The sequence below is a fragment of the Cyanistes caeruleus genome, chromosome 3 (assembly GCF_971803275.1).
Source record: "Cyanistes caeruleus chromosome 3, bCyaCae1.hap1.1, whole genome shotgun sequence".
NCBI classification, from domain to species: Eukaryota; Metazoa; Chordata; class Aves; order Passeriformes; family Paridae; genus Cyanistes; species Cyanistes caeruleus.
This window is the reverse complement of record NC_141703.1, coordinates 30,758,867-30,773,387: the sequence shown is the minus strand read 5'-3', so window position 1 is coordinate 30,773,387 and position 14,521 is coordinate 30,758,867. Positions and strand designations below refer to the sequence as shown.

Below are 14,521 nucleotides of genomic sequence, written 5' to 3'. Positions count from 1 at the left end.
TCATAGTTTGGTGTAATATATTTGAAAGGCTGGTGTGGTAAATGACTGACATGCAAACAATTCAAACCAGATCCGCAATTTACTGCTTCTCAATAGTTATACCAGATTTTGGTCATAAAAATAACCCTAATAATTTCAGTAGGGCAACCGTCGTAATTCCCAGTCTAACCAAACTGTGAGACCTTACAAAAGCAGAGGACAGCTACATATAGTAGACAATGACAGAAATTTGTCATTGCTCTTGTTAAATGGCTAAGGCTGCATTTTGACCAAACAGAAGAAAATAATACAATCCATTTCTTAGAAAATAATGTGGTGCCGGCCCAGATTAGCTAATGACATCAAATGCTGAGGCACTCATCTGCTTCAACAGTGCCCTTTGTCTGCACACATTAAAGATATGCATGGGGATAATTCAAGGCTCCAGGAGGGGGCAGATGTACTTGCTAAACAAGGGAAAAACTCCTGGATTATCAGGTGTCAACCTGCTGCATTTCATCAAAAATAAATCCCTTAAAATAATGTAGGAAATATATATATATATTTATGTAATATTCATAAAACATCAGCAATCTGAAGCTAAAATTTGGTTGCACTTGACAAGCACATAATAAGCTAATACAGAAAATGGTGTAAAAAGAGAAGTTGAAACAGGTACATCTGAACTGGTGCATCTCTATCAATTAGAGAGTGATAATCTCAAAGGAGTGTTTAGGTTTTGCTGTCTTCTCAGACTGTTCTCTGGGTTTGCACAAAATGACTTTGCAGTTGTTGTTTTCCTTTTCAGCTTCAACAGAGAGAGGTGCAGTGCTGTGAGTCCCTCTAGCAGGAGGAGAAGAAGGAAAGCTGAGGGTGATCTGATAGCAGGAGAAGCCCAAATTAGGTTCTTCTCAGAGCTCCACTTTTCAACATCATTATTTCAAAAATGTAGGCTACAGCTTTCATGTTGGAATACCAGCACTCTTATTTTTCTGTACACTGTCGCTCTTCCCACAAGTCCTGTGGGAGGTATTTGGACTAGGGGTGTTTACACCAAAAAGTTTCAAACTGGAAAAATGAGTGTACTTCTTATGAGGTTCAGCAGATTGGAATCTGCCAGGCTTTTATAAAACCGTTCATTTTCTGAGTCTTAGCTCTTCCACCACGTTTTTTTCTGTTCTTTTTCTCTTTTTTTTTTTTTTTTTTTTTAATTGCACGCAAGACAAGCTCTATCTTATTAAGTGAAAACAAAAGAGTGAGAAGTTGGAAATTGCCAGGAAGCCTGGGAAAGACCGATATTCAGCTGAGATTTCATTCCATGTTTTCCTGTTGACCTCACAGGCTCTCAACACAAGAGCTCTGAGTACATTAAAGAAAGGCCACAGTCTCATTTGGTCCTGTGAACATTGGCAATATGTTATGGGGACAATATACAAGCTTGAAAGGGAAAAACCGCAGCAATGTCCCCATGCCCTGGAGGTTTTGTCTGGTGCAATGCTGTTTAACCAGAGCACTGTGAGGTTTTAAATGGCCATATGAGATTTATAGTAGGTCATGACCAGATCTCTTTTCAGGGCAAAGTTTGAAAAGTCCATTTGTCTGAAAATTTAAAAAAAGAGTCTGGTAATTCTCCAAGGTTTTTCTCCTTCCTTCAGGCAACTATTTTTGCCTGGCCAGAGTTCCTAAACCCTTCCCAAGAGCCCTTTTAATGTGGGAATTATTGTCCTAGTGTTTGCTATCAAAGAAATAATACTGAAGATACAAATATTTACAAACCCACTCTAACTCCACATGGTCAGTATTAAGCTTATGAAGTTTTAGAAAAAGGGACGTCATGACCATAAAAGAAGCGGCTTCAGGATATCAGTATTTGAAAGCATTATTAACAGGGAGGAGTGATGGTTACTGTGGGGAGTTGAATGCCAAGGCTCAAGGTGCAGACAGAGCCCCCCATGTCCAGCCGATGGTGTGGCCACCCCAAGGGCAGCCCTGGCTGGGTGGGTGGCAGTGCTGGCCCCGCTGCTGGGCTGTGCCACACCCTGCCTGGGCCAAAGGAGGATGATGGTGTCCATGGGGCTGCACAAGGCCAAACAGGGCTGGCCCTCTCTACAGCTGATTCTCCATTGTCCCCCTTCAATGATGGGGTCCACATCAGCCTTTCAGCAGTGGGTGATGCTTGGGTAGGTACCCTCCACTGGGCTTCACGCATGACACTGCAAGCCAGAGGGGCTTGGCTCCTGCTGCCTGGCCCTGGGACTGGGGCAGATGGGGGAGACTGGTAGGAGATGGGTCCAGGGGAGGCTCCAGGTACCCCAGTGGGGTCAGAGTGGTTTTGAGGAATGGGAAAAGGGCAGCCTGGGCAAGAAACACAGCAAGGGTCCATGGTGGGCAGACAGAGAAGCTCTGGGACAAGGTCTCCTCAGGAATCAGCCAAAATCATGGAGATCTGTGGCCATGTAGGGGAAGATGCATGTGACAGAGGATGCATATCTGGATTTTCTCTTTTCCCTCTGAAGGCAATGTAGGAAGGAAGAAATGAAGATTGGAGTGGCAAGCAAAGTCCCTTAGGGCTGTTTGGAACCTAGGTCTAGCTGCCCCCTAACCAGCACTTCCCCATCAGCAGACATCACCTTCCTGGGCATGAAACTATACAAGCCTCCCAAGGTATGCAGGACACCAGGGCCATGGCAGATCCTCAAAAAAACATATTAAAGTGTCTTAAAGGATCACTGCAAAGCAATAAAATTACTTGGCAGGTCTCTATGACTTTTCAAGGTGGGATTTTTATCTGTTAAATCAGAATAATGGGATCATGGGATTCTTTAACCCTGCTCCCCTGTTGTTTTTTTGGGTTTTTTTTTTTTTTAATTTCTCTGGTTTGTTTTTTTAAAATTTTTATTTTATTTGACAAACTGTTCATTTAGAGCAGTTATGCTCGATTGTGCCAGTAAGTAATAAGTGAGAATTATTTGTGAATTATTTGGCTGCTAAATTTCCACAGAGAAGGGCTTATTCTCTTCTGTGTGAATGTGTGGGTTACAGGCAGTGCCTCAGCATGAAAAGGAGTTCTGCACCTGAGTCAAGAATGAAAAAACCCTTTAAAATCTTGATAGCAATTTAATACAGAAGATACACTCCTATGCAAAGTAAATTTTGTTAGATATAAAATACCAATCTTTAAAATAAACAACATTTTTTTTTTTGCTAAAATGATGGAAGATTGCAGACCATATTAAAGATAGCATATGTCATGCTTAAATATCATGTTTAAATCATACCCTGTGGAAAAATACCTAATTCAATTTTAGTAATTTCTATTTATTTCTGCATTTCAAAATCATAAAATTTTCAGGTTATAAAAATGTAATGTCTGACCTTAGACTTTTTTACACCCAGTTTCAATCCAGGCCTAATTTTATTTCTAAGATAAAAACAAATTAGAGCAAACAGTCATCATATGATATGGCCCCTCTGACTGCAAAAAGGGCAGCTTACTATAAATACAGTCCTGGAGAAAAGGAAGGTCTTCCATTTGGAGAAGGAATTTGAAATTTCATGCCATTCCAGTTTGGAACAAAGCCCTCCAATTTTAAATTTACCCATGAAACAGAACCTCAAAAGAAAGCAATAATAATGAAAAATAAAGCAGAAAGTGTTTGGTCTGATAATTTTTAAAGAAAATGTCACCAGACAGACTCCCTGGGAATGTCCAGTGAGTAAAAAAAAAAACCCAAAACAAACAAAACAAAAACTTTGTAACTTTAGAAAATGAGACATTTAAGATTTTTTTGATCTCAGTTTATATCAAAAAAGCTTCAATGGTTCCAGAGACCAAATACTTTCCCTGCTCATCAGATTGCCAGTGAGGGTGTTGGGGGAGCTAGTAGTGCCCTACTGGACTGCTGCTGTACCTTTTCACCAGCATATGTGAAATAGCTGTGGTAAAAAGCTGTTTCACCATAAGAGCTTTGTTTAATTTCACAAATGCTCCAGTTTTTCTTCAGGAGAAAACCCAGGCTGTTTGAAGATCACACATTCCCTTTCACTGAAATGCAAGAAACCTAGAACAGAATGAACCATTCCTCAACAGTAAAATAAATCCAATACTTTTCCAAGAGAGAGGAAAGGATAAAAAGTTTCCTGCAACTTACATCAAAATTGAGGCAGTCATGAAAAAAGGGAGGAGACATCTGGATGGGAGTGCATGGAGGAGCAAAGTATCTCAGATCACAACAGTGTGACTCCTTGCAGGGAGCATTTCAGTCCTGATTCAGACACAGCTAATCCTCATGGAGAAATCACAGGGCACCTCATTCTTTGTACTAACTCATCCTATTTTTCTGCCTGCAAAGAAACTGGACACAGTTCTGCATCTCTGTAGCATCCTCTTCAGCCCCCAGAGAACAAAGGGCCAGCCAAAGCACAGGCTTTGTGTTGTCCCCACTGGGGCCTCATGAAGACACTGTTCTGAGGAATCCCTTGCCCATCCTGGGCACAAGCATGTCTTTTTCATGGGACTGGCCTCCTGCAGAACCTGACTGTTCTCCCCTGAGCAAGCCAGTCTCCCCTTCCCTTTCTGCCTCCACTGCTGCCAGGGTCAGAGCAAGAGCGAGAGCAAGGAGGAAATGCTCTTGAATCTAAAATTAAAAGATACAGAGGACAGAAGGCAGATAGCCTTACCAGTGACAAAGGCAAACCCAGGAACTCAGAGCTGAGATTTCTAAACCATCTTTGCAGGAAGGCAGAAAAAACTGACTGGAGCAAGCATGCCATCATCCATGGAGCTGATGCCAGAAAGCCCTGTTGTGCCTGGCTGATTACTGAGCGATTAAAGCTTGAAGGGGGGATCTCCTTCCATCTGCTGCATGGACTGCTGCCTCACTCAGAGGGAACTGAGATTCCTCCTTTGCATTGCTGCACCTGCTCGGGAGACTCCCTGAGCTACAGCTAGGATGAAATTCACAAGCACACAGGGGTCAAAAGCCCCAAACTTGTGTCATGTAACTGGACCAGGCTGAGGTGCTGCTGCTTGCTATGAATTTTCACCTTTTCTTAAAATAAAGTGGTAATTAAAGTGGTGATTTGTGTGAACAGAGCGGCTGCTGGTTTCCTGCTTTTGGTGCTGTGTAAACCTGAGCTCTCTTTCATCAGACTGCCAGGAAATAGATACAAATGTATTTATAACATCTCACTTTTTGCAGCATAGCACTAAAAATAGCACAACACGCTACTCCTAGTATAGGGCTCTCTCTTCTCTTATCCCACTGCTCAAGTAAGAAAGGCATGATGTTATCAGCTGTCCTCCTACCTCTTTGAAAAAAGCAGGTTTTAGCTACCAGAATTACTATGAGAGTTAAAATCCATAGTTTTACAATAGGTTCATTGTCTATGTGAACTTTTATCACCCAGATGTTCAAATCTCATTGAAATATCATAAGTACTATCAATAACAAGGAAAACAGAATTTATTAGCAAACTTGCTGTCTATAAGTGTGCACTCATGATATATGTAAGTGGTGTTCAGTGACAAAACATTAGGTCAGTGCTCCTTTGATCCACATTTCTGAAGACGGACAGGTTAGACAAGGTTATACCTCCAAGGGTCATAAAAATGTAGAAGTTTCCCAATTGCAAACTGATTTTTCAAAGAAAATTATGTGAGCAATTTAACTGGATGGGCATATATGCCTTCCAGGTTTTATACTGTTAATGTTTGTTTCCTCCTGGATTTTTGTTGTTCTCCTACTCTCCTCTCACACTTTTTATTTTTTGCCTCAGATACACACATTAAAAAAACCACTCTCACGCTTCTTGTCCTATTTGATTTATTCCAAAGAAATTAAATTACATTTTTATAAGCCTGTGTTACCACAAATGATAGCTGAAGATTTGCTGAAAAAATTAATTCCTGATCTGTTGCCGTGAAGCGTCCTCGCTGGCACTGTACTGACTCTGTCTTTCAAAACCAGATGGAAGCAGTCCAACAGTATGATTAACTTCTTAGTCCCCGCAATTTCCTATTGCTCTACTTGCCCTAGATTTCAGGATTGACCTCCTGCTTCACTGCAAAATGCACAGTTGCTCAGTTTGATAAATCACATGAATACTTTTTTGATCACAGTTATCTACTATTTACTACATACCCAGTGAGGTTAATCATATGCCGAGGCACTTCATATGCTGCACACATATACACTCTTCTTCCCAATAGCACTTTGCATATTCTTCATGCTGCCAGCCAGCAATGGGACCTGTTTTCTCCTTACTAATATATGAAAGACCACAGACCTACACCTTGCATTTTTACCTTCCACATTCACGCTGTAATTATCCTCACACTGTTTCTTAAAAGACCAAGGAAGTCAAAGAAAATACGTGAGAAATTAGTAGTCAGATCTTTCTTCTAGCAGACAGCTATTTTTCGAAATGCAGATGTTTCTGGGAACTAGAACTGATTGATTTCCCCCAAATATCTTTGGGGAGCAAATGCACAAGGTTGCCCATAGGAAGGTGGGAAATGTTTGGCTCTCACAATAACAAAACACCATCACTTCTTTGAAGAAAAAAATGCATCTTAACTCTTTTTCTTTCTAACTTTAAACATCAAAGGAATTCCAGTATTTAGTAGGGCTCAAAGTTGTTACAGTTCCCTGGGACAGCTCTGCTCCACCCTCTCACACAACAATACACCCACATCACACCTTTATTGCTATGGTAGAACAATTCTAAATAAACACCAGCAATTGTCAAGGTATGAGAAAACATCCAGCAGCAAAAAGGTGAGTTTTACAGGTCTTGCTCACAAACTAAATAGAGGGAGTACAAGTTTTACAGAGATACCTATTCCTTTTCACTCCAGGCTCCTCTTCCAAAGCCCCTTTCCACTAATTCACAACATTCTCTAATAGTGGAAAATACCATCCTATATACAATATGTATTATTACTCTTCCACCTTCATGTCCTCTAACTGGCAGGACTGAGAAACTCCAGACCATTCCAAGGAGCAGCTGCCCTTTGCTACCCTATATTTGGGCAGGGGCCAGGGAGGGTGCCAAGTGTGAGACACCAGCATTTCCAAACAGCCAGGCTTTCATGTAAGACATAAATGATAAATCCATATATTCCCTCTCAGAGTTATTCTTTTTTTTCTCTCAAGGATAATCCAGAAAGTTTAAGTGATGTGCTAACGCTGAGAGCTACATGTCTGCCTCTGTGGCAGTGAGCCCTGTGCTCATACGCTTTTCTCCAGCCAACCTTTTTGGCTCCTGTGGAGCCTGTGATCTCAGTTCCGTCACTCTCTGCCGGGTCCCAGATCAGCTGTCCCAAGCCAAGGCTTCCCCTCAGCTGTCACTGATTGCACAATGCTGCCACATGAAGCTTTTCTGGCCAGCCAGCCAGCTGAGTCACTCACTGATAAGCTTCTGATCATGTAGCTTCTCATGTGGAGAACTCCCATGGTGTGAAGGGTGATGTTATCAAGAACATCGGTCCAACACAAACTTTAAGTACATGAGTGACATGAAGCACATGAGTGATTTTGCTAGCTGTCACTGGACTTTACTTGCTTTAGGGTATCACAAGTTTAACTGCTTTGCATAATCACAGCTCAAGCAGATACCTGAGAACAAGAAAACTTTGTCTCTTTTCACAAAAAGTTTTAAGGCTGCTTGGATAGCTGCCTTGCCTGCCTTAAGTGATCTATTAAAAAATCTAAATTGCTTCTTATTGTTGCTTTAATATTTTATAGGCAGTGCCTCCCCAGGTCTCCTAAAACAGTGTATCTTGATGTGGCTTTGTCTGAAGAAGAGCTGTGCTACACATCCCGCTGGACTAATCATCAATTCTGTGTCTGCTTACAATATCAGGGCAAGGGACTGGGTTGTCCAAGGTCAACCTTTTTGATTTTTCTTGTACCTGAGCGCTAAATGCATGCATGCAGCCATGAAAGGCAGTGCAGCAGCAGCAGCAGCTCTGTTTCCAAATGTCTCTCCACTGAGATGTGAGACTCCAGTTTTCTTGCTCTCAGTTGACCAAACTCTTAATTTCTCTCATCGAGAAGTGGGAAAATTCATTTGCCCTTCAGCATCCTGCGTGCTACTGGCCAGTCCCATTAGGGTAAACCAGCTCATGTCTGGTACAGCCCGCATTTTGATGTCTTGACTGTGATCAGACACAGACAGACGAGTGCAAAGCATTATCCCTCCTGCCCAGACTGAAGGTCAAGACAGGCTGTGTAGCTCACCAGCCACCATGAATGGGGCTTGTCTCCACTGCCAAATGGATGCTGGTGCTGAGATGCCTATCTGTCAACAGCAAGAGGTGGTAAATCTAAAAGGTTTATCACAGCCCATGCTTCACAGTTCAGGTCTGGACGACACATTTGTATCACCCAGGTGCTGAGAGGTGTATTGAGTTGGACTCTTGACAGGGCTTATCAGCTGGGAATGGCAGGCCTGCCAGCACAGCCATATAGCTGCTGAGATGACTGGGTTCAGCTCTGCCTGTACCTCACATGCTGGCACTGAGGTCTGTATGGGCAGAGCTGGTGGGTTTTGCCTGCCTCCTTGAGTACACAGAACGGAGAGCAGGTCATGGCTGTGAAGTCAGCACGTCTCCCAAGTACCACCCAAGCACTCAGCAAAGGACCTGTCTTTCCCTTGTTACAGCCAGAGAGGAAATTCAGCAGTGGTACAACACTTTCTCTAAGTGTTCCAAACTCTTCAGCAGACCCACTTGGCTTGCGCTCCAGGACAGGGAATTAAAAGCAGCCAGGGGAATAAAAGTGCCCTAGGACCACTATAAATCTTTATTTCATGGAAAATCTTATCTTACACATGAATATGAGCTGTGAGTAAATTTAATGTGCGGATTAAATACTGTACGGTCTCCCTCATGGTGGGCTTTTCAGCCTAAAAGGAACAAAAGAATAATAATGAGTGTTGTGTTTGGGTAGGATTGCAAACAGCTGTAATTTACAGCTGGACATTCTCCATTGCAAATGTATCCAGCAAGCAAGTGCTTCTGGGTTAGTGGAACAGACTGCAAAAAAAAATTAGCTTTTAACTTCAGCCTTAAGGTCAGAGTTCTGGAACCATGTGAGTCAATAATAAAATCTATTTAGCTCAGTGGGATTAAGCAAGTTTAAGACCTGGCTTAACCACACTGCTTACTGTTAAATAACAACAGAACACACTGAATATTTTAGTTACATGCATTTTTCTTCACTTGAAAGCTATTCAGGCAGTGGATATGGGAGGCAGACAATTGAAAATATGCCAGCACTATACCATTAAGGTATATGAGTTAAGTTCTTGCTCTTCTCTGTCCCAGAAAGTGAGTAATCTATATAGTTTGAGCACTTTACTGAAGAGCACAATAAAATTAAAACCAAGCTGTGCTGAATAAACACCGAGGGCTTTTCATGAGAGAATGAAAAGCTAATGGGGCCAGTGCATCTTTGCTGACAAAATAGTCAGTGCATGTGCAGAGCAACCTGTCTTCTGGAAGCAGAAAAGCTGTTTCAGTCAAGCTTCTGGGTCACTAATCTTTGTGTTTGCACATAAATCTGCTGGGGGTTACCGTGTCGTTCTGAAAACAAGACTGAGTGTGATACACTACAGAACTAAATGGCTAGGTTTAAAAACTCTCTCTTTTTTGTTTAGTTTTATTTTTAACTCGTCTTTTTGTTTAGATACCTGTTATGTCTTTAATAGAACCTGAAAGCGAGAACTGCAACAGGAACTTCTGGAGAGTATTTTAAAAAAAGGGAAAAATTACTGAAAACTTTATAGTAAGCTGCCACCTTTCTTGTTGCTGGGAAGTGCTGGTGTGTGACTGGGAGCTCTGAGTTGCTACTGGGACACAACTAATGAGCAGCAGTATCACAGACATCCTCACTCCAGCCAAGAAGAGACAGAAACTGCTGTCATAGTGTGGGATTTTGGCTCCCTGCCCTCCCATTTGCCTCACTGCAGTGAGGCCATGGGTGGCAGGGAGGCAAATCTCCAGGGTGCACCCCCAGCCTTCCCAGCACCCCCTCCAGAAGTGGGGGAAGGAGGGTACCCTGGCAGATAAATTTTTGCCGAGCAGGTTGGAAAGCTGTAGTCCCTGAGCCTGCTTTTAGGGGCAGACAGGCAAATATTTGAACATAAATCCTAAACTGAGGTGTGATGGTTATTAATACTGAGGCCCTTCTGCTGTGTGGATGAAGACAGCCTGCACCCAGCAACCTCACCACCTTGGACGAGGTAGGAAACATCTATTCATCACCACCACTATTCTTTCCAAGGGAGACAGAAATCAAACTGCAGGGTTTGGGGCTTGTTAAGTACCTCCAGGGCCACTCCTGCAGGAATGTTCCACATTCAGCCCAGGGGGAGGATGCTGTGAAAAAAATCCCCATGTTTCCTTTGGTAACAGTATTGTCCCCACCAAGCGCAAAATCTGCTTTGCCTTGGGGGGTGAGCTTGCACACCTCCAGGGAGAGGGGCATAATGCTGACTCCAACTCCACTTTCTTTTTGCATTCATTCCAGTTACAGCAAATACATCTGAGCCCTATAACTGTGCCAGCAATTTCACCCACATCCCATACATTTTACTCAGGATTTTTTTTTTCCTTACAGCAGGGCAAAAAATTCTAAACAAAATGGTGTTTGTAAACTTGGGGAGGGAAAGTCAATAATTTTGGCGGTCTTACCCTCCAAGCAGAGAGAAATGTTATTCATCCATGCACAACATATAATTCAGCCTAAGTGACAGGCTCTGCTCTGGAGAAATCCTGGCCTGAGCTGGCTTCCAGAGTCAATTACCGCTTATTCCCAGGGAGGCGGGGGGTTGGGGGCCAGACAGAGCAGAGGGGGCTGCCAACAAGACATGGGGAAATTTACTCTGTGTCAGCCTGCATGACACAGTACCTCATTTGTGGAAAAATGTAAACCTGCTAGTTCTTTTTCACAGGCACTAAAATGTACAGTGTCTCCTCCCCCTTCTCTACCCTCTTTCCCAAAACTGGAAAAGAAATCAGGACCGTCTTAGAAAGCTACCTTATATTTCAATCAATCCTCTTTCATAAAAGTCATTTAAGGTAAATACCTGTGCAGACCTACAGCCCAACTATAACATTTACTATGGCCCAAATCCTGAATTCCTCACTCAGGCAAGTTTCCCATTGAAGTTAATAGACTTTTTTGCTTGAAAAAGAGCTGAGTAAAACCTGAACGCTAAGGATTTGGTCCCCTGCTTATCTGCCTGGAGCACTGCTGCAGTTCCAGAAGAAGTGAAAAATTAATTAAATTCCTCCAAAATACCAATCTCTTAAAACTTAAGGGGTAAAAAAGGGCATTGTTTTTGTGCATAAAACATACAGAGAATCTCATCAAAGGAAGAGTAATTCCCAGGGAAAGGATTTGGAAAAAGTCAAAAGAGAACATCTCGGAATAAATGAAGTACTTATTGCTGAGAAATGAGCTCAGATATATCTCAGCAAACTCTAAAGCTCAGAATTTACTGCATCATTCATGCCTTCTCCAGTAAGTTTCTTATCTCTCGTTTGGTATCACAACAAGGGATTCTGCATACTCTGTATGAAATACAACAAGACTGTGATTTTTGCAGTAATAAACTCTACACATGCATGACAAATCCAAGCATGCAAAATGTTTAACATCCCAGTTCACAGATACTTTGGGGACAAAATCCGATTATGAGTTATATGCCACAATAAATAGGGCTCAATGTTTCATAAAGCAATTTATAGTTCATAAAAATGACAAAATGTACCTGTCAGATAGAACGCGGAGAGCAGATCTCTGTGCTGCCTGCTGGAAGAAAGGGCAGAGATGTTTATTTTATATTCTGACTTGAAAATTACGAGCACAATCAACACTTTAAAAAATGCGTTACACACATTTTTGTCACATGTCCAAAATGTTAAAGTACAAGCAAAGTAGCAGAGAGTCTATAGTCAAATGGACATTCCAGCCTAGTAAATGTAAGAACACTTTGTTTAAAATGCCAAAACCCGGAAGATTGTCAAAGCACCACACGGTATTTGAGGTCTGAACTACTCTATTTAGACAATTTTTTTCTCTAGGTCCCTGAAAACTTGCCAGGGCTCAGTTTTTCTGCTTTCCCCTCTCCCCGCTTTACTCCCACTCATTCTCCTTTACCATTAGTCTCCTCCCATTCTTCCACAGAAACAAACATCACATATTTGGTTCCTTTGCGATGAATTATAAATTTTTCAAAGCTTGCCAGAGCTGCTGCAGACTTTTCATGAACACTGCCATGTTAATCTGCTGGCAACATTTGCCTAGACAGTACAGGATTGACCTTTTGCTGGTTTGCTCTTCAGTTTTTGCCTAGCAAAACTTTTTGGATAGGGTGGGGAAACATGGCTCTTGTTCTTGTGTTAACCACCAGGTCTGGGAATAGAAACTGTAGCCTCTCAAGTTTAATAGGACTCCCAAGCCTATCCCTGAGCTAGTTTGCCACTTCACTGTTATTATTTTTCCCCCTCCTTCAATCACTTCAAGTGGTGTGATTCAGGGCTTTGGCACAATAACCAGCTTCTAAGCAAAGATGAAATCTGTAATTTCAATTCCATAAGCCTTAAAGACTCCATTCCACTTGGACAAGCCCAGAGCATCCTATCCCCAGCAGCACCTGTCCAGGCTGTGCCTCACATGGCACAGAAGGCACACAGAGCTCAGCAGTCCAGACAGTCAAGGGGCAGGGAAAGAAAAGTTTATTTGCAGTTTGAATTATAACTCATTGCAGTTACCAGTAAGTATGTCTTGAAACTGCTCTTCCTTATCAGCCTGCTGGGGGCTGCATCCCTATTTCCTAACAAGTTGGATGACTTACAGGTAACCTGCTCAGCACCAGAGAGTATGGATGTGACCATTCTGGCTTGGCAAAAATGCTGCTGACAAATTGCAAAGAAAAACTCGAGGAAACCTGATCTGTGGCTGCATTTACATTGTATTTCACAGAAAGATGTGAAAAGATCCCCTGAATGAATCCCTGAAGATCTGACAGGAGTGGGAAGCGTTTCCACTTGATTCTGGAAGCAGGATTTCTGCTTGTTGGACTTTCTAGAATAACCTGTGCCTGCCTGATGGGTTTCTGGGGATATGTAGCTTGATGTGTATCATCCACCAGATTGTCAGAAGACGCAGAGTGGCACGGCTCACAGAAGGGTTTTTTTCTTAGTGCTGACTTTCTGCAGTGGGCAGAGAACCTGTGGGAAGGGCTTGGAAGGTCCAAGCAGCTCAGTGGGAGTTTTCCTATGGCACGAACACATTGTTTTCAGTGGTAGGAAAATGTGGCAAGTCTGGTATTTTTCACTGTTTCCAGTAGGTCATACAATTTCCATGCTCTTTGGATACAAAATTATCTATGCCACTGGCTACAGGCTTTAAAGAGTGCAGCCACTCTCCAGTCCTGTGGGTTGGCATCATTTTTCCTTCTCCTCTGCAAGGGGTTTGTTAGGACAATGGCATCTCACACATTTTTCAAGTTCAAGCTCAGAGGAGACCCAAACCTTAGGTTTAAGAATCACTTCTGGCTTAAATTCTTTTTTAACACCCAGGGCCAACACAACAACTCTGCTCCCATGCGTCATAACTCCACTAGCAGGAGGCTATGACCATTTTGAGTTTCAAGCTACCCAGCTTTGATGCTGAGCCTGCACTATGTTGCATATTTGCCTGCAAAACTCAGGAGCTTCTCTCACTATCTGAACCATTTTCCATGGCCAAGTTGTGTAGACACCATTGAGGTCACCTCCTCTTTTCCTCCCCACGACAGCCAGGGCCAGTCTTTCCATCTCACGCAGCCACTACGTGGCAGGGCAGTTCGAGACACTTCTCATGTTTCCCACTCTTGGCTCAGGCCACCACAGGTGCTCACGTGGTTGTGCAATACAACAGGTTAGAAAACGGATCCTATTGAAAACTAACAATTTTCCTTCAGTTTTGTTTATTTTTTTAAGGTTTTTTTCCCCTCTCCTGATTTCCCCTATGTTATTTGTGAGCTATATCCCTTTTCTGCTGCTTCCCCCAGGAGACGGTGTCACATCACAAGTACAGTGTGAGAATCAGAACAGCACTGGGGGGTAGTGGAGACCTTTGCTGCTGACATAAGGTCATGGCCACCAGCAAGGTCACTTCCACCTGACATTGCTTCTACTCCTTCTGGAGCTGCAGAACACTCCTGGAGAAAGGTACATGGTAGCTGTGGTAGCCAGAAGGCATTGAAGGAGACAGGTTGTTCTGCAGCCACACGCCTCATGGATATTGAAGAGACCGCAAAAAAGCAAACGTGAACTTCAATGATGCTAAAAGCCCCTAATATGGGATGTGGGGTTCATATCACTGATGCATTTTCCTAAAATCCCTAATTTTGAGAGGAAGACATGCTGGATAATTTCTCTTCCAGGCTTGAGGAAAGCTGCCCTCAGGAGGAAAGAGGAGAGGTCCCTTGTCTTGACCCACTTGGTGCGCTAACTGAGCCATGAGACACTGTGTAGGACTGCAGC

At 42.8% G+C, this 14,521-nt stretch overlaps 1 protein-coding gene across 2 annotated transcripts in view; it reads right to left on the bottom strand.

Moving 5' to 3' along the window:
• AFF3 (ALF transcription elongation factor 3) overlaps positions 1-14,521 on the bottom strand; it is a 318,055-nt gene that overhangs the window by 64,064 nt on the left and 239,470 nt on the right. The window contains exon 9 of one of the 2 annotated variants that reach the window (XM_086880460.1): positions 11,761-11,801. In XM_086880460.1, the coding sequence (XP_086736586.1) occupies positions 11,761-11,801 (41 nt within the window). The remainder of the gene's footprint in view (positions 1-11,760; positions 11,802-14,521) is intronic. The other variant, XM_086880462.1, reaches the window with a different exon arrangement.